At 40.3% G+C, this 20,133-nt stretch overlaps 2 protein-coding genes across 3 annotated transcripts in view; one reads left to right on the forward strand and one right to left on the reverse strand.

Moving 5' to 3' along the window:
- Positions 1–1,453: 1,453 nt before the first annotated feature.
- On the reverse strand, positions 1,454–10,550 carry LOC109540697 (b(0,+)-type amino acid transporter 1). 2 transcript variants are annotated; one of them, XM_019909140.2, is made up of 11 exons: positions 10,312–10,550; positions 6,663–6,926; positions 6,497–6,598; positions 3,066–3,308; positions 2,886–3,011; positions 2,633–2,777; positions 2,428–2,573; positions 2,195–2,373; positions 1,993–2,142; positions 1,774–1,942; positions 1,454–1,722 (listed from the first exon to the last, which is right to left on the reverse strand). In XM_019909140.2, exons 1-11 carry the CDS (start codon positions 10,352–10,354, stop codon positions 1,658–1,660), a joined length of 1,632 nt encoding a protein of 543 aa, XP_019764699.1. In that variant the 5' UTR covers positions 10,355–10,550; the 3' UTR covers positions 1,454–1,657. The 2 variants fall into 2 exon arrangements, with proteins under 2 accessions (XP_019764699.1, XP_019764701.1); XM_019909142.2 differs by having other exon boundaries at positions 6,663–6,893; positions 10,312–10,549.
- Positions 10,551–11,205: 655 nt separating this feature from the next.
- LOC109540705 (collagen alpha-1(I) chain) overlaps positions 11,206–20,133 on the forward strand; it is a 14,045-nt gene continuing 5,117 nt past the window's right edge. The window contains exons 1-16 of the mRNA XM_019909158.2: positions 11,206–11,348; positions 13,950–14,284; positions 14,685–14,790; positions 14,848–14,999; positions 15,052–15,207; positions 16,881–17,086; positions 17,145–17,235; positions 17,584–17,798; positions 17,850–18,146; positions 18,204–18,420; positions 18,478–18,728; positions 18,830–18,991; positions 19,047–19,244; positions 19,295–19,439; positions 19,495–19,634; positions 19,690–19,782. Of these exons, the coding sequence (XP_019764717.2) occupies positions 13,951–14,284; positions 14,685–14,790; positions 14,848–14,999; positions 15,052–15,207; positions 16,881–17,086; positions 17,145–17,235; positions 17,584–17,798; positions 17,850–18,146; positions 18,204–18,420; positions 18,478–18,728; positions 18,830–18,991; positions 19,047–19,244; positions 19,295–19,439; positions 19,495–19,634; positions 19,690–19,782 (2,763 nt within the window). The 5' untranslated portion in view covers positions 11,206–11,348; position 13,950. The remainder of the gene's footprint in view (positions 11,349–13,949; positions 14,285–14,684; positions 14,791–14,847; positions 15,000–15,051; positions 15,208–16,880; positions 17,087–17,144; positions 17,236–17,583; positions 17,799–17,849; positions 18,147–18,203; positions 18,421–18,477; positions 18,729–18,829; positions 18,992–19,046; positions 19,245–19,294; positions 19,440–19,494; positions 19,635–19,689; positions 19,783–20,133) is intronic.

The following is a 20,133-nucleotide window of genomic DNA, read 5'->3' on the forward strand; positions in this document are numbered from 1 at the left end:
TCAAGAGCTCAACAAATCATTTACAAAAATCCGTACTAAAAATGAGGACCAGCTAGAAAGCAGTTTTATGGATCATTTAAAAGAGCAATTATTACTCTGTCAGACTTTAAAGTGTAAATCTTTTGGGAATTTTGGCAATATTTTTAGATGAGAGTGTGCATCCCGCTCCCATTTTTCAAGTTAAGGAGGTTTTAAATGTATTATTCAAAATGAGAATTAACTGGTAGACTTCTTTATAGAGCATTTGCTAGAGAAATATCCGGTCCATAACGTAAGTGTCGCATATCTGGACAGTTTTCTTAATTATTGGTATACTTTTAAAATGAAAAGTTGGCTATATTTCAGTCGGTTGCAATTGACTTTGCGTTACGGCATGTTGAAAAAATAATTTTTTGAAATTTCTTTATGCAAATTCAAGACCAGCTACAAGCCTGTTTTATACACCGTTAAGAAGAGCAATCATCACTCTATCGGGTCTACAAGTGCAAACGTTTCTCTATTTTTTTTTGCAATTTTGGCAATATTTTTAATTGAGAGTGTGCCACCCGCTCCCCATTTTACGAGTTAAGGGCGTTTTCAATTTATTATTCAAAACGAGAATTAACTAGTAGAGTTTTTTATAGAGCATTTGATAGAAAAATATCCGCTCTATAACACAAGTGTCGCATATCTGGACACTTTTCTCATTTTTGGATTTATTTTTAAAATGAATAGTTGACTATTTTTCAATCGGTTGCAATTGACTTTGCGTTACGGCACGTTGAAAAAATATTTTTTGAAATTTCTTTATGGAAATTCAAGACCAGCTAGAAGCCTGTTTGATAGACCATTAAGAAGAGCAATCTTCACTCTCATCAGGTTTAAAAGTGCGAACTTTTCACTAATTTTTTCGAATTTTGGCAATATTTGTAATTGAGAGTGTGCCACCTGCTTCCCATTTTACAGGTTAAGTTCCTTTTAAGTTAATTGATTAACTAGTAGACTTTTTTTGAAAACATTAGATAGAGAAATCCCCACTCTATCAGAGAAGTGACTGGGCACTTTTGGTATATTTTTAACTGAAATATTGGTTAGATTTTAGTTGGCAGCAATAGATTTTGTGTCATAACGCGCTAAAAAAATATTTTCCAAAATTCTTTTCGCATAACCCCGACTAGCTGGGAACCAATTCTTTAAACCGTTTATAAGAGCAATCTTGAGAGTGTGTCACCTACTCCCCATTTGGCAGGATGAAATCGTTTTAAATAAATTGTTCAAAACGACAATTAACTTAACAAAACTTTTCCCATTTCCATTTCAAAGGAAATGTGACTTTCTTGCATTTTTGGCAATTTTTCAAAGAATTGTGGCACTCTTCTCTCATTCTGCTACTCTCATTCTCATACTGTTCCTAAATATTCTTCATATATCTGGAAGAAAATGAGGGGGCTTTGGGATCGAACAAACAACTGACTTTCAACCATTTTTCTATTGTTTAACAAATTTAATACAAACCATCACATCGCCATTGATAAAAATATTCGAAAGATCCAACTTGGGTTATTATATAAATGCATTTAATAACACCAGCCGTTCAGACAGTAAAAAGTGCAACACTGGCTCCGAACCGTCTTGTAAACGATTTATAAATAAAATATAAAAATAGTAAAAAACAGCTCTAGTCAAACATGTTGGTTGTTGGCGCCACTTCCAGCAACATTTGCAAGAACACAGTGATACCATCTGGAACAGTGTGTTTCAGTTATCGGGCGTACCTCCAAAGTGACCACTTACCCATAAACGGGATGCGGCACTTGAAATGTACGAAAGGAACATAAAAGATCATTCCACCTAAAATAAACAATGCAGCGTACAGGTACTCGATGGTGGGCTTGTCCACAATGGGCCCAATAATCAGGTAGAACGAGATCAACAGAACCAAGTAGGGGATGATAATTGGCACCTGGAAAACGCGTTTTTGTACCGGAAACGGCTGCAAATCACCTAAACTACCTTATAAGGTCGGGGATAGTTCGGCTTGGTGTGTCGCATGACGATCAGAGCCAACATCGCGCCCCCATAGAAAATCCAGGCAGTGAAGCTGAAGAAGTCGATCAAGGAGTCGATGGTTCCATACAAAACCATGGCGCCCGCAATTATTGACTGAAACCCAAAAATTCACCAACAAAAGCTGGAAAATTGGAGAACTCCTTACGTGGAAAATCAGGCCAGGAGAGGGAGTATATCGCCTAACGTGCACATAAGACAAAATGTCCAGTAAATGGCCCTCCCTACTAGCCGCAAAGCAGAGTCTTCCAGCAGCAAACAGCGTACCGTTTGCGGACCCAAAGGTAGAAATGGTGACGGAAAGCGGCATCAGCCAGGCCATAACTCCTGGAAAGTGTCCAACATTCAAACTCCCACTACTTAGAGAGCCAACAGCCTTACCAAGCAACCGATTGCCAAACACCACAGCTACAGCTTCACTGGTCATCATTTCCATGGGCGACATCACTGTTAGGTAGGATATGTTGATGAGCGCGTAGCAAATGGTCACCAACGGTATTCCGATCACTATACTGCGTGGCAAGTTTCTACAATGCATTTTACTGCTGCAAACCACTGTCTGTCTGGTAACGAAGCCTTTGCTTACCTGGATGGATCTTTGATTTCTTCAGTCACATAATTTAAATTGTTCCACCCGTCATACGCCCAAAGGCCGGTGTAAAATGCGGTCGCAATATTGCCAACTGAGGACTTGGTGTTTGCAAAAGGGTCCCTTAAATGCTGGGTATTCCCTGGAATTTATTTATTTAAGGCAACAGCGGTGAATTCAGATCCATAACCAGCCGATTCCTCCATCTGCTGCTCAGATTCTAAAGCTCTGAAACCATCCTGATGCTTACCTTCCACTATCTTGTACGCTCCGCCCAAGATCACGATCAGAACAGCAACCAGCTTGGCAGCAGTGAAAACGTTCTGAACACTAGTGGCCAAATTGACGCTGTAGCAATTGACGTAGAGGATCACCACTAGAACGGTACTCCTTTAGTAAAAGGAGATGGCAGATGGATGAACTGACTTACCCATAGCTAGGAGGGCCACCATCTTCACAACGATTTCTGGCGGCTCGCACTCAGTTACGAAGGCTTCCACGGCGTATTTCCCGAAACTGAGACAAATGATCGCCATTTGGGAGGGTTTGAGGACTAGAGTACTGGCCCATGAGAAGAGGAACGCTGGAGGCGCTCCAAACGCGTCCATAAAGTACGCGTACTCCGCGCCGGATGAGGTGTTCATGGTACCCAGCTCGGCATAGGAGAGGGCACCTTAAAGGTGTAATTTTTTAAGTTTTAAAAAAATTAGGGCTTTTGAGGTTTAGGAGGTTCTAGTCTTTTATTGTTTAGTTCTGCTGTTTTTGATCAAGTGGGTGCGTTTTTTGCGGAAAAGTAAGCATTTCACTTTAATCTTGAACCACCATTGATGTTATTTACAACTGCAGAAAACGCTGTCTTTATTACTCAAGGTTTTAAGCGCAAAAAAACCCATATCTATCAGATTTTTCCAGTTTTAAATCTTCATAACTCGTTAAAACCGAGCTTAGTTGCATGAACACCAAGCAAATGTCAAGTTTTGATTGATTTGGATTAGTGACTGTGACGTAAAGAGCGAATTTTTAAGTGCATACTCAAAAACGTCAAATCACGTCAATGTCAACAACTGTAGTAATTGAAACTTAACCAAGTAAAGACTCTGTCAACGTTTAAAGAACTGTCAATTCCGTAGTTATTGAGAATTTTACATTTATAACGAAATTTTCTAACTTAATTTTATGTTAGAATTTTGCGTCTTAAAAGCGTTCTAGAGACATCTTTGCAATTTTTCTGACTCATTCATGTTTTAAAATCGGACCTTGTTGGCTGACATGACTGACAATGACATTAAAATGACACAATCAAAAACGTCAAAGCACGAAACAACATGACCGTCAATGTCGCCAACTGTAAAAATTGAAATTGTGTCAAATAACAGGCAGCATCATCAATTGTAAACATTTTTTCTACGACGTTTCGATTTGAAGACTTTCATAGTCAATATTTGTCATTCAATTACTTATTTGTTTTCTGACTAAATTGCTGAAAAATTCTACACGTCGCTTTAAAGCTCTAAAAACACGGTTTAATGAGGCATTTTTTAAAGTCCCAGTCTTATTAATCCCGATAACCCGAGCTTAAGCTCATGTTAAAGAAACAAATGTCACATTTTGATTGATTTCGATCACTGACAGTGACATTTAGAGCGAATTTGCCACTGAAGAATCGAAAACGCCAAAGCGCATCAATGTCACGAACTATAAAAACTGAGACTGTTCGTTCCGTAGAAAATAAAAGTTTTAATTAAATTGCTATTTTTTTATAAATGTAATTAACCTTCTTCGCCTGCGTAATTTCATTTTAAAACTGGTTCTCTTTAGTTGCTTGCGATTGCAAGTTTGCGAATCTGCGCTTGATATACTAAAATGTTGCTCGGTCCAAAAACCTTTATTTTCAAAACTTCTCAACCAATTACATGGAGTTTGACGCACTTCAGCTTTGTTATTTCCTTTACTGATTAGTCTTAAGCTTGAAAAAAGCCAGTTAAGATTCGAGCTTAAAAAACACCCTTCTAGAGACATTTTTACAATTTTTCTGATTCATTCATCTTAAAAATCGTACCCTGATGTTATGTAAAAAAAAATATCACATTTTGATTGATTTCAATTACTGTCAGCGACATTAAAATGACACAATCAAAAACGTCAAAGCACGAAACAACATGACTGTCAGTGTCGCCAACAGTAAAAATTGAAACTGTGCCAAACAATAGGACTGACGATCAATCGAGCAGCATCATCAATTTACAGATTTTTTCGACGTTTCGACTTGAATACTTTCATCCTCAACACTTGACATTGAATTACTCATATGTTTTCGAACTTGCTGAAAAGCTTTACAGGTCGCTTTAAAGCTCTAAAAACACTGTTTAATGAAGCATTTCTAAAGTCCCAGTCTTATTAATCCCGAAAACCCCAGCTTAAGCCCATGTAAAACAAACAAATGTCACATTTTGATTGATTTCGATCACTGACAGTGACATTTAGAGCGAATTTATCATAAATGTCACAAGCTATAAAAACTGAGACTGTTGGTTACTGAGAAAATAAAAGTTTTAATTAAATTGCTATTTTTTTATAAATACAATTAACCTTCTTCGCCTGTGTAATTTCTTTTTAAAACTGGTTCTCTTTAGTTGCTTGCATTTGAAAGTTTGCGAATCTGCGCTTGATGTTACACTAAAATGTTGCTCGTTTCGAAAACCTTTATCTTCAAAACTTCTCAACCAATTACATGGAGTCTGACGAACTTCAGCTCGTTGTTTCCTTTACTGATTGACCTTAAATTTTAAAAACAGCAGTCGAGAAGCCATTTTACAAGTTTCCGGATTCATTTATCTTTAAGATTCGAGTTTAATCAGATGCCCATCAAACACACGTCACATATTGATTGATTTCGATGGGTGACAGTGACATTAAGGGCGAATTTAACACTGTATAGTCGAAAACATCAATGTCACCAACTGTAGAATCTGAAACTGAACCACGAAAAGATTTCATCAGCTATTGAAGGACTGTCAATTTTTTCGCAAACGGATTTTTTTTTGTTAAATTGCTAGTGCTGTATAAATAGAATGAATCTTCTTTGACTGCGTATTTCCATTTTATTAGTGATTTCAAATTTGCGCTTAATTTTATACGAGAATGTCGCACTTTCTTTACAAATCGTCTTTAAGCTTAAAAAACCGCCTTCAGAACTCGTTTTGCAAATTTACGGATTAATTCATCCTTAAATAAGGCCAAGCTTGATTGCATCCAATTCAAACAATTGATACATTTTGACTGATTTCAATGGGTGACAATGACATTTAGAAGGAAATTACAACTACAGAATGAAAAACGTCAAAGCACGCCAAAGTTGCCAACTGTAGAAACTAAAATTGAGCCAAACAATGGTGTTGGTGGTCATTCGAGCATCCTACTGCATATTTTTTTGCTAAGACGTTTCATTTTAAAGGTCTTCATCCTCAAAGCTTGCCAGTCAATTAAATACTTTTTGACTAGCATGCAATGTGATGTTTTGTACACCCTTTCCCGATCGTCTTGATTATTTTGGAAAACCAGCGTTTGAGTGCATGTAAATCAAGTTTCAAACAACCGAAAACCCAAAAATCAACCGAAACTGACATAGTGTTGCCAAACTGCACAAGTTCGTTCTAAAAGAGTGCAACTGTATTTTTTTTCTTCTAATGTCCAGAAAAAATGCATTTCTTGAAGCTGGCTTTTCGTTGTACTACAGTTACTAGGAAAAATAATAAAATCGGCAACGCCGCTTCTTGGTCAGTTTTCTCCGGTAGCTGCGAGGTTCCAGAGTTTAAACTTACCATTGCTTCAAAATTGGTAATCACACAATTGAATACTTACCCAAAAGAGACAACAAGCCGCAGGACATCCACACCACAAAGCTCATTCCGATTGAGCCTGTCCGTTCCAGTAGACCCGAAGGTGAGACGAAAATTCCAGATCCTGCAACCGCCAAGGAAAGCGAGCAGTCAGAACCAATTTGGGTAAGTCGGCTGGAAGCGCTTACCTATCATGGTACCGACAATTAAAGCCACCCCACTGACGAGTCCCACCCGTCTCTTGAGGTGAATAGGGTCATTCTCAGTTGCGCGGGATCTCTCCAACTGGTTGCACCCAGCAATGGAGTTCTCCACATTATGCTCGTAGAAGTTCCGCTCTTGATCGCCGCCTCGGAACCCACTTGGGGCACTGCCGTTAACAATGGATCCGCGACTTCCTCGCCATTGAACGCCACCCTCTTTGAGCAAATTGGGACTTGAATTATTATTTCCTGCAATGCGATTCAAATCGACAACAATCAGCTAGAACCTGAGGCAACAACTGCAAGGCTTCCTGAATACTATACATTTGGAGTCTAGATGGGGACTTGCAGTTTGAACAAGTGAATTTTTCTTGGAGAATGCCATGCATGACAATACTACGTTTGGCCAATAGGAGCCAATTTGAGATGTTGTCTTAAACGACTTCTTTAGGGCTTTCGGCCAAAGTCACTACCCAAACGCTTTTTTCCTTTGCATATAAAATATTCTCGCTGTTGTTGTTATATGAAAATAGAAAATACTATCAATCGAGTAAAATAAAATGTTGACCATGATGTTGTTATTTGAATTAACCGCACCGCCACTTGCTGCTGGCACATCAACGCAAAAATACTCTTTCCATAAATACATTGCGTTTAATTCGCCTATTAAAATAGACAAGTGTTTATTTACTTTGCCCACTAAATTAGCTGTGAATTGCTGGTTTACGAATCCAGGAAAATCGTTCTTCGGATGGTTTACCTGAACTGAAAAACTAAGTGAATGGAAGTTAAAAATGCAAAACATTCCAGAAAAAACTGTAATGGCGTTTGAAAAATCCGTTGATTTTTGTTAGAATTTTTGAAAATGTTTAAAGAAATCGACTAAGTTCTTGCGGTGGGATTAAGCCAATGAGGATTTGTGCAATTTAGATTGCAGCGACATTTTTTTAGTTTATTCAGTGGAGTTGCTGTGGTCTAGTTAAGGTTACCCGAAGCAACAAAGGGCTACGCCACCGACTTTTGAGGAGTTTTAATTTTTTTCCGCATTCTTTTTTAAAAAACAACAAAAAATAACTTCAGTGTTTTTTTACGTAAACTTCCCCATCAAACACAATATTGTGCCTTAACGAGCAGTTTTTACTGTACATATAATAAGACAGTGTTAAAAAACGTCTCTAACGGCAAGTTTCTAATTATCTTCTGTTACTTTGATACAATTATATGAATATTTAAAGCGTAATCTTATATGAGGAGCTAAGATATAAAATGGAGTTTTTTGGGTAAAATTAAAGAGAAAAACTGTCTGTAAATGTAGGTTGGAAACGCTTATCTTTGTGATTCAGGGTGTTCAAATAAAAAAAAATTACGGTTCTAATTTTAAAACGTATGATTTAGTTTCGATAAAGTTTTAACAGTTTGTTGCTGTTTTGCTAAAGAATTTTTAGGGTCTATTAGACGAAACACAATCTTTTTCATGGGCGTGCCCCAGGGGCAAGTAGTAAGATTATTTCCCAAAATAAGTGCGCTCTAAATATTTTTTTAAAAGCTACTCTTGGTTAGTTGAAGCAATAGAAAATACACGTTTTTAGTCTCTATTTTTCGTTCGCATCTTACTCCGTTTTCGATAAAAAACATGCCAACCGGATACTTCTCTTGAAAAAGTTTTTTTCTTCAAAATCCGACCTTACACTTGGCCTCATTCGGGTTTAGTCCAATATTGTCCATGTTTTTGGCAATTGATCCAATGAATCCCATGAAGAATTTTGTGGAATTTATGAACCTCCTCGCATATATTTTCTATCCGAATTTTTAAGTTTCGCTTTCCACACTAAACACTCTTTAATGCTCTAATTGCTTGAAACTGGAGAGTTTTTCGAGCTTTTAGTTCGCCGTGGAGGAGAATATATTTTCGACGTTTCGCAAGCAAAAGTTGCTTGCATCTTCAGATACATTTTGCTCGACAGCTTATGTTGGACACTGAAAAAGACTGATCTTCTTGAACTCCTGCCGAGAGCCAAAGAAATTTCCGAAACGTTGACCTTCAGTGTCTAGTGCAAGCTTTCAAGCAAATCATCTCTGAAGATGCCGGTCACTCGTGCTTGCAAAACGTGAGTACATTTTTTTTTTGCTTGACAGACCGCAGAAGTTTATTCGTGACATTTTGCGAGCACAAGTGTTCTGCATCTTCAGAGATGTTTCGTTCAAAGGTTTACACTGAACACTGATACACACTGTTTTTCTTGGACCGCCGTTTCAGCCTTTTTAGGGCCCTTGAAAGCTAAAATTAATGCCAAAACGTTCACCAAAGGAAAACAGTGTTTCTTCAGTGTCCAGCGAAAGCTTTCAAGCAAAAGAGGTCTGAAGATGCAAGACAGTTGTGCTTGCGAAACGTCATGGAGAAATTTTCAACACAAGATTCACAGCGGAAGTTTGAGGGCAGTAAGCACACTTGAATATAGGATTTTTTCAGAATTTGGTCCTAACGTTTTGCAATTACGACTGGTTTGCATCTTCAGAGAACTTTCACCCGAAAGCTTTGCCTTTTGTCAAAGTTGAGGCCGAGAGTCTAGAAGAATTTCATCCTAACGTTTTGCAATCACGAGTGGCTTGCATCTTCAGAAAACTTCCGCTCGAAAGCTTACACTGGACACTGAAAACACTGTTTTTCTTCGGCATAATTTTTTTTCTACTCGTGCTTACGAAGCGTCGTGGAGAACTTATTTTTCACTGCAACCAAAAATCCTCGAAAAATCTATCGGTTTTACAGTAGAAGTTCATACGCAGGAAAACCACTTGAATATAAAACTTTATCAAATTTCTATGCAAAAAAAACATCATCAAAAGCGAGTCTGAAGTTGAAAAATTGAACTTTAAAGTGGAAACAAATCGAGTGGACTGAAAAGAGGTGAAAAATTAAAACATGCAATCTGAGAGTGGAAAAAAATATTTTTTTTGCAAAATTTCATTTTTGAAGAAGTTAGAAGAAGTTAAAAGTAGAAGTTAGAAGTTTATCGGCAGAAAATTCACTTTAATATAAAAGTTTTTGAGATTACAATTTAAAAAAATTATCATGAAAGTTGAATTTGAAGCCCCAAGATTTAATGCAAAATGAAAACAAATCGAGTTGACTGAATAGATCCAACAAGAATAAAATAATTCAGTCACCTTGATTGTCTGAAGGTTATTTCCAGTGTGCGTGCTAAAACAATCTGAAAGTGTCAAAAAAACTCTCTTTTGCAAATTTCCATTTTCCTGCCCAGATTTGCGAAAAAAAACCGAATCAAACAGTCCTGAATGCCAAAGTTGAGGCCCACTAGAGAAATTGTGTAAGGGGATGAAATGAGTAAAACCTCCCTCTTATGAGGGTGACATTGAATTCCGCCTTGACTTTGGCAAACCCCATAGGCACGACCCCCAAAATTCCTAATCGATTTCCCAGAAAACTCAATTGAAACCTTAAAACCCCCTAATCAGAGCCCCAGGATCTGGTTTCGCGCCTTTCATAGACCGGCATTGAAACTGGGATCAGAAACTCAACACCCAAGAAGAGTTCCAGTGAAACTCGCCCAGTTTTCTTGGGGCTGCAAGTGTGGAAAACCAGCGATTTCCAATTCGGTTCACTTTTAGTACTTACCAGAAAACATGTGGCGGTTTGAGAAGTATTCATCGTCATACATGTTCCCACAAACAGCGGCAAAATGAAAACGCACTTTTCCTTCGATTTCATGTCATTCACTGACTGGGATTGAGCAACGTCGCGACGCCGACGTCCTCTACAGCCGGCGCCTAAAAATAAAGCGACAAAATTAAGTTTTTTGCAATTTCACAACTTCAGAATGGTGAGCTGATTGTATAACTGCGACTGCCTGAATGATTACGAATGCTCAATTTTCTCAATTTCTGGATTTTTAATCAAATCTCCGGAATTTCTGGATATAGACGCTTTGGCACCCCACTGATTTACCCAGAATGCAGCTGAAGGAAAATCAATCGTTCCAGGCCTGCTCCATTGGCATTGGCATAAGCAATGATGATTTCAACTAGGAAAAGTGCATAAAATAAAAAAATTCCTGTTAAATCACACAGATCTGGATGCGTATGGAAAACAAATCGGTCAATCTGTGATAATCATTAAGAATCCCGAGCATTGGCCAATAGGTTTGGCATCTGGATCAACGGCCTACTCACTCAATAATCTAGATCGCATCATTTGTTTTGTCATTAAAAATGCGTAATTATCAACAACTGTTCGTCTACAGAGAGCGCTGAATTACAATCTGTTTAAATCAAAAAATTCTAATCAAACAGTCCAGGTGCGAATTTATGAATGTGGAGGATTAACGCACGAAATCCCAAGGTTCCCCAAACGGTTTCCAACTCGCAAGAGTCGACTTTGCAAAATCCCGCGCTTATTTGGGAAAAGCACTAAAATGCCAAACACCCAGTATGAACATTGTAAAAGTAAATTAGGCGTTTCTTAGGCTGCTGACTTTAGCATTAGGCCCCCTCCAGTGGCAGTTTAGTTAAAAAGGAGTGACGGGTTTGGGTTCCGGATAAGTCCCTGTCCAGACTCTGGGTGTTTCTGGCTGGTTTCCCTAATTTCCATGTTATGAGTGCGTGCGTGAACCAGTGACCCGTTTCCTGGAATGAAGATTCGAACCACTTCTCAAGGTACCCAATTTTTAACTGCAACCGTTGGGGGTTTTTTAGAAATTTTTTGTTTAAAGTGAAAGAAAACTTGTGGGTTTAAGAGCTTTGCTTTTCTTGCCTTTCTAGAGCGTTGAAAACAGAAGATTTCTATGTTTTTTCTACAATAACTGCAAGTCGCTTGTCAGCGGGAGTTTTCCGTGGCTTCCTAACGAGATTTTTGTGTCCTAATTTGACTTGAAAGGAAGCAAATTTCTTGGCTCTTTCATTGGCGATTTATTGAGTTTTATTTGATTTTCTTCAAAGTTTCACCTTAAGTGTTCTAAAAAAAGCTGTGAATTATCCAACTTCAAATAGTTTTTTTTTCGGTTCACCGCGTTATTGGAAACAGGAAAATCATCGAGTTTTAGGTTGTCTTAACATTTTTTTTTACCTTGTGCACCCGGTATATTATTTTACCCCACTTTTAATTCCACTTCTAATTGAGTCTTATAAAGTTTTTCTTAAAAAATTATTTAAAAAAATGGTTGTAAAATGAAGTGTTTTAACTGAACGAGGTGAGATGAAAGTGACTTGATGCAAATTTGCAATTTTTCTCAAATTCCTTGCAGAAATGCAGTTTTAATAGCAAATCTCGGTCGGCTTAACGAAGAACCGATAGAGAAGGTCTAGAAAATAATCTTTAAAACGATTTTAACCACGGGTTTTAAGCGGAAAATGAATTTAATTGCTATAAAAAATGGGTAGGACTAATGCTTCTTAAGAACGTTGAATTTTTTTGGGACACCACTTGATTTTGGCTCAAAAATTTTTCTTGGCTTTGTATTTCAAATTAAATAACATGTTTGCCATTTAGAGAATATATAGAGAAATATAGAGAAAATAGAGAAAAAATGCGATTTAAATAAGAAAACGAAATGATGTGCTGAACATTTTGGCCACGACACTTAGAAGAAGAACAAATTGAAGAACAAGCAACAGTGTCGTGCCTGTTGAGTTCGACGCAAGTTTTTCAACTTTCTACCTTGAAGTGTCCAAAATAAATCTGCAAGTTTTCTTCGATGAATCTTTTGCAGTTTGGGACTCAGCAATTTTTATTCATTTAAATGTAGAAGTGCACATTTGGAAATAATCACATTCTACCAAACTCTATATTCTCTAAAATTTCTAAATCCCTAATCCAACCCTCGATCTCAATCGGGTGTTTTGCTCATTTTTTCACTAAGGTGTTCCAAATACACTTACAACTTTTTTATCTTTGAATCTCTTCGGGTTTATGAGTTAGAAATTTTCAAATGCAGAAATTGACAATTTGACGCAGAAAGAACTAATCGATGTTAAAAAATTGAAAGCTTCCGAATGCCCATTTCGAACTCAATTTAATCTTGCAACTTTCTACCTCGAAGCGTCCACAATAAACCAACAAATCTTTTTCGATGAATCTTTTGCAGCTGGAGTCTCAGCAATTTTAAATGTAGAAGGGCACATTTGGAAATAATCAGATTTTGACAAAGTCTATATTCGAAAATTTCTAAATCCCCAATCCAACCTTCGATCTCAATCGGGTTTTGCGAGTTGTTTCACTAGGGTGTCCCAAATACATCTACAACTTTTTTCGTCGAATCTCTTCGGGTTTTTGAGTTAGGAACCTTTAAATGCAGAAATTCTCAATTTGGTGCAGAAATAACTAAAGCGATGTTAGAAAATTGATAACATCCGAATGCGCATTTCGAACTCAGTTTTATTTTGCAACTTTCTACCTTGAAGTGTCCACAATAAACCGCCACATTTTCTTCAATGAATCTTTTGCAGTTTGGGACAGAAATTTTTAAATGTGCGATTTCCCAATATGATGCAAATCCATTTTAAAAAATTGATAAGTTCCGATTGTGGGTCTCGATTTCAATCAAATTTCCTGAGTATCTACTATGGGGCATGGACAATATGCCGACAATAGTTATCGAACTTTAAGCATGTTGAAGGGAGGTTTTGTAAGAATTAGCTTCTAAACCCTTTACGCGCGGCACTGGCGAACCTGAAAAGTAGTGCATGAGCAGAGTTTCGTTACAAGTTAAAGCGCCAGTTTATCCCTGAGGGCAAAAATTTAAACTTTAGTTCCTTGAACAAAAAAGCAATAGTAAAACGAATGTGAAACTTGAAAAAAAATCTATAAATTCCAGATATTTAAGAAACAAAATTTAACAAATAAAAAATGGAAAGTCGATAACCAAATCAGACCCGGGAACGTACTGATTGTTTCCACCCGGACTTATCATCAACAATTGCAAGAGTTTCTTTGCGGCTCATTTGAGACGCGCGATTGGTGCCACATGCAGAAGCCGCTGTTAACTAATGTAATAATTGCAAACAACTAAGTGAATAAATCACATTCCCGTTTCCATAAGGCATTGTTAGATCAATTAAATGGCTGGTTTTAATTTGCATATTTCTATCTAAATAGTGCAACACTCGTCGTCTATTTAGGCCAGTTTAATTTGCCGTATGGACTATATTAGCGCAACATCGGCCAAATGCATACAGAGATTTATAGTTTTTATATTACTGCAAGCCAACTAATTGTCCAATAACGATGCAAAGGCGACTTTAAGTGCATGGGGCTTTCAGGATGAAGTTGAGATCGAATGCGCTTTGGGTTGCTGTGCTGGCCATCAGTTTCCTGCATTTAGCTGACTCGAGGGTGCGCCGGAAGAAAGTCAAGAAGCTGAGAACATCAACGGTAGCACCAGTGGTTGTGCAGGAAATCCGGACGGCGGTGAATTCTTCGGATGCTCCAACCAAAATCAACTTGGATGATGACCAGGTTCCACCAGAGAAAACCAATGGAAAATACGCAAACAGAGGAAAACGGAAAAGGAGGATTGATGGAGATGAGGAGGACTATGAAAACTATGTTAACTATGGTGACGGAGTTGTTGATAATGATTATGAGATGGTTAGAGGTAAGTAAGTAAAAGTAACCTCTAAAAGAACAGAAGCAAAAATGTCCACGATTGCAATGCAAAAACAATTGGAAGATTTAAATCATGGCTTCTTCGAAAGAGTATTTCTTGATCCATATTTGAAAACAAAAGAACTTGACCCAGAAGTGGAGCATTGCCTCTTTCCAGACTTAAATTAAGAAATTCTTCCCTTCCAAAGAAATAAAAGAAAAAATATATAAAATATAAAAGAAATAGGGAGATGTTTATAAAACACCGTTCACTTTGCAAACAATCGAAAATATCCTAAATTACTAAAACGGCCGTGTAAATTAAAATTGTGAATTTATCACTGACCAGACAAAGTTTGGGCGAAGAAAACTGTGAATGATTTACGGATTTGTCTAAATCCTCCTCTTAGGCGATACAATTACCACTCCGCAGCCTCCAGATGAACAACCTCGACTCAGGCCTGAACAACCTTCAACAGACCCTGTGGGCCTTTTAGGGTGCAATTTAGATGGAAAGTAAATAAAAATCCTGTTCGTCCTCCTGCACTTGCTCGCTAACCGAACATTTCCCAGGTTTTACTCAGAAGCTGAGACGTGGAGGTCGGAGGAATGCACAAACTGCACCTGCCTTGAAGGAAAAGTGGAATGCTCAACGGATGAGCGATGTTTGGAAGCACTCAGGCCCTTAAACCCTGCAAATGACAATGATATCTACCCATCGACAGGTACTCGCCATCCTCATTTGCCTAAGGCTATTGAAGCAGCGGAGCTTTCTAGGGCTAAGAGGAGAACAAGGACGGGCTGGGGAAACTGGCTATCCAGGAACTCCAGGCTTACCGGGGATACCTGGACAACCTGGACCTCCAGGTCCAGCCCCTGATCTTACGGCTTACTACGCCCAACTGGCCGCAGCCAATCAAGCCAACGACAAAGGTAAGTGCTAATACCCTATAATCTCTTAGTCCCCCATTATGAAATTTTCGATCAAAAATCTAAATATCACAATCGTATTTTTGCCCTCATTGGATCCTTTCCGACCTAAGAAGCAGCCCAACAACGAATATGAAGGATGTGGGTCCAGAATAAGGAAGATATCGTCCGTTGAAGAATGCAACCGCTCAAAACCCGGTCAAAATAGACAGAAAATGTTGATTTGGTAACATTTGATAACTGGAAGGACCGCGGTGTGTTTTAATTAGCTCGTTGCATTCCTTGTCTCTTTCCGATTAAAATGATGTAGAATTCGAGGTATTTTGAAAAACTTCATTTTTTCAAAAATCGATCTCTTGGTCCCTCCTTGTGAAATTTTCGATCAAAAATCAAAATTTCACAACTGTATTTTTTTCCCTTATTGCATTGTTTCCGACCTAAGAAGCTGCCCAATAACGAATATGAAGTTTGTGCGACCATAATAAAGAAGATATGTCCGTTGAAGATTGCGACTTCTCAGAAACCGTTCAAAATAGACAGAAAATGTTGATTATTTGTGAACTGGAAAGGCTCCGGCGTCTTTTAATTATCTTGTTGCATTCCTTGTCTATTTCCGATGGAAAAGATGTAGAATTCGAGGTATTTTGAGAAAGTTGAATTTTTTCAAAAATTGATCTCTTCGTTACCCTTATGAAATTTTCGATCAAAAATCAAAATTTTGCAACCGTATTTTTTGCCCTCATTGGATTGCTTCCGACCTAAGAAGCTGCCCACTAACGAATATAAAGTTTGCGGGTCCATAATAAAGGAGATATCGTCCGTTGAAGAATGCGACCGCTCAAAAACCGGTAAAAATAGACAGAAAATGTTGATTATTTGGTAACTGGAAAGACCTCGGTGTCCTTTAATTACCTCCTTGTATTCCTTGTCTCTTTCCGATGAAAATGATGTAAAATTCGAGGTATTTTGAGAAAGTTAAATTTTTTTCAAAAATCGATCCAAGACCAAGAGACCTTATGAGATTTTGGGCCAAAAATAAAAATTTTACACACGTGTTTTTCCCCTCATTGCATTGTTGCCGACCTAAGAAGCTGTCCAATAACGAATATGAAGTTTGTGCGACCATAATAAGGAAGGTATCGTCCGTTGAAGATTGCGACCGCTCAAAATCCGTTCAAAAGAGACAGAAAATGTTGATTATTTGGAAACTGAAAAGACCGTGGTGTCCTTCCATTAGCTCGTTGCATTCCTTGTCTCTTTCTGATTAAAATGATGTAGAATTCGAGGTATTTTGAGAAACTTTGAGAAATCGACCTGTTGGCCCCCCCTTTTTAGTGCAAAATACTTTCAAAACCGCAGCTCAAATCATTTTTTGACTTAGTATTTGGTACTTGAATGTCTTGGAGTAACGCATAGTTGTTTTATACACATTTTCGTTAGCCTTTGCCTGCTCACTGTCCTAAGCGTCCTCTTCACCTCCTTCTCCTTCTGAGAATAATGTTTACTTTTCGCCATTCTTGTACGAAGCTAAGATTTGCTTGGACTCCTGTTTTTGTGCCTCCCCTGCATGGCGTTGAACAGCTCACGGTGATTTCCTTATAGCTTTCAAACCTTGGCAAAAATGCTGAGAGACTGCTCGTGTTTCTACCGTATACGACTATAAACATCCTTTTCAGGGCCTTCAATCCCTCAATTAGCTGAACCATTCCAGTACATCCAGGCCCAAGTGGGCCCAGCAGGAGTGAGAGGCCAACCAGGTCCTCCGGGCCCTCCCGGTCCGCAAGGATTTCATGGAACTAGAGGAGAGATTGGGGAACCTGGACCATCGGGTCCACTGGGCCCCCCCGGCTTGCGAGGCCTTCCTGGACCTCCAGGAAAGGACGTAAGATAAAACCAATCACTTGGTAGTTAAAATCTGGAATGGCTTCTGTTGTTCACAGGGCGAAAGAGGCGAAGATGGGGAAACTGGGGCATCGGGCGCCACTGGACCTCCTGGAACTAGAGGCGTGCCAGGCGTTCCAGGGCTTCCAGGTGAATTCTATGTAAAATATATGAAACGCGAAGTGGTTGAAACAATTCGTAATATTCTGACGAAAATACATTCAGGAGCAGAACAATCCAAGTGCACCTAGGCGTTTTTGGTTCAGTCATATTGATTTTTTTAGTCACCAAATATGGAGAACACTAGAGTTAACACTTTGCAAAATATTGCACTTGGACGGTTTTGCTTCTAACCCCTTTATATTAGATATTTTTTGCAATTTTCAACGACTTGCAAGCCTATAAGCCATCAATAAACTTTAGTACGAAATCGTACGGGCAAACGAAGTAAAACTGGGCCTGCATGCGACACTCAGTATAAAACGGTGAAATTTCCAGGTGTAAAAGGACATCGAGGATTTCCTGGAGTCGACGGACTAAAAGGAGAGCAAGGAGTGACTGGTCAGAAGGGCGCCCAAGGGATTCAAGGCTTCGTAGGGCCAACTGGGCCTTCGGGTCCCGCAGGACCAAGAGGAGAAAGAGGCAGGGAAGGACTCCCAGGTCCTCCCGGCCTAAGAGGAATCGACGGCGTCTCTGGACCTCCTGGCTTGCCAGTAAGTCCAGTCAAAACAGCCTGAAGAACCACACAAATCTGCTGCTTTAAGGGATCGATTGGAAAACCCGGGCCTCCAGGATTCCCGGGAATTCCCGGAGCTAAAGGCGATCAAGGAGCTGTGGGGCCTATTGGAGGCCAAGGCCTTCAAGGACCTAGGGGAGAGTCGGGACGACCGGGCGAACCAGGAGAGACTGGTCCTTCGGGCCCCCCTGGAAAGGACGGATATCCAGGAGAAAAAGGCGCCACTGGCTCTCCAGGAATTCTAGGGCCGCCCGGCTTTCCGGGAACTAGAGGCGCTCCCGGTCAGGACGGCAGCCCGGGCCTACCAGGAGCCAAAGGACTACAAGTACTTGAGGCCCATTGTTGATACAGCCACTCATAAAGACTCTACCGTTATATTTAGGGACCGCCTGGTGAGAGAGGCTACAAGGGCGAATCGGGATCAAAAGGAGAAACAGGCGCTCTGGGGCCTAGAGGCCTTCCAGGTCTCACTGGCCCCGAAGGAAAGCGCGGTCGGCGGGGAAATAGGGGTCCACCGGGCCCCACAGGTCCCCTAGGAGAGCGCGGTCTACCAGGAATTACCGGCCTGCCAGGACCGGATGGAGCGCCAGGGCCTAAAGGTATGGAGCTACTTCTCTTGGAGCTCATTTAATTGCTGAAAACTTTCCGAAATTTAGGGCAAACCGGAGAACGGGGCTTCCAAGGACTTCAAGGCCTGAAGGGATCACAGGGAGAAGTGGGTAGAACTGGAGCCGTAGGCCTTCAAGGGCTTCGGGGCTTTAATGGTAGGACTGGGCCCCCAGGAAAATCAGGCCCACCAGGCGACAGAGGGCTGCCTGGCCAGGATGGAAAGCCTGGGGAGCCGGGAATCCAGGGAATCCAGGGCATCCCTGGCCCGATTGGTCCTACCGGAGATAAAGGACTAACCGTAAGTTATATGAAATAAAATGCCAAACAATTTTTGTGGATTTTTCAATATTTCCATCAAATCTAAAACTCGTTTAGAAAGCAAAAAATCTTGTAATTTAGGGCGAAGCTGGCAAAGATGGAGAACAAGGCCCGCAGGGCGCCCCAGGCCCTAGAGGGGATGTTGGAAAGGACGGACAATCAGGCCTCCAGGGTCCTCCGGGACCCTCAGGGAATGACGGCGAAAGGGGCCCGCCTGGAGTGGCAGGACCAAGAGGTTTCCAGGTAAAACCCACAAAACCACCGATTTTGGCCTGCCTAACAACAAGAATAACCCCAGGGCATTCCCGGATCGCCCGGAAACCCTGGGCAACCTGGAAAGGACGGAGAGGTCGGCTTGCAGGGCCCACCAGGATCTCCTGGAGCAGTTGGATCTAGGGGAGAACGAGGATTCCCTGGAGAGAGAGGCCCAATGGGACAACCGGGAGGACCTGGACCGAAGGGATCTTCCGGAGCTCAAGGCGCAGATGGACCCCCGGTAATTTGCAAACTCCCTTAACTTTCCCAGCTAAATCTGGCCTGCTTTAGGGGGTGCCGGGAATAAGAGGAATGAAAGGCCACCAAGGCCCACCGGGATTAATCGGTCTGCCGGGCTTGCGAGGCCAACCAGGCCAGCAAGGAGAAAAAGGGGAAAGAGGCAGCTACGGTCCTGTGGGCCCTGAGGGACCTCCAGGTGAGTCTTCGGAAAATGAATAAAACATGGGGAAAACGGCCGCCCGATTTAATAGGGAGACAAGGAGAGCGTGGATTGATTGGCCCTGCTGGTCCTCCGGGACCTCCAGGGGAACCAGCCGCCCCAGGCGAACCAGGACCTCCAGGCCTTGCGGGAGAACCCGGAGCGCAAGGGAACCCTGGAGACAGAGGGCAGGTAAAACGGAACTCCTCGAGATAGTGCACGGATTTGATTTTGCGGTTTCTTGCAGGTTGGGCCTTTGGGACCTCAAGGATTTCCTGGACCACCAGGACTGATCGGTCTGCCGGGACCTAAAGGCGAAAGAGGATTGTTAGGACCGAAGGTTCGTAAGCTATTTTTTTCCTGGGTTTCAGAATTCACAAATTATTAATGTTTTGAGAACGTTTCGGTGTTTTTCCTGCACCCTCAGTTTGTTCGAGAACTGAACAATCACTGATCATGTGCTTGCGGGACACCCTGTATAGAATTCAGAATAGAAAAGTTTTATATTGTTGAGGCGGATTCATTTTTTTACAAACTTCTTTTTGAGTATTTCGCCTCAAAAATGTTTGTCTTTAAAAAAGACAGAATTTCCTCATGACTTTTATTACAGATTGATAAATAGTGCTCCTATTTCGCAATAAGAACGAATTATTTATCAAAAAGTAATCAAGAACTATCACCTAGAGGGTAT

This window comes from Dendroctonus ponderosae, unplaced genomic scaffold, assembly GCF_020466585.1.
Source record: "Dendroctonus ponderosae isolate FM_Combo_2020 unplaced genomic scaffold, Dpon_F_20191213v2 Dpon_F_20191213_1, whole genome shotgun sequence".
NCBI lineage: Eukaryota > Metazoa > Arthropoda > Insecta > Coleoptera > Curculionidae > Dendroctonus > Dendroctonus ponderosae.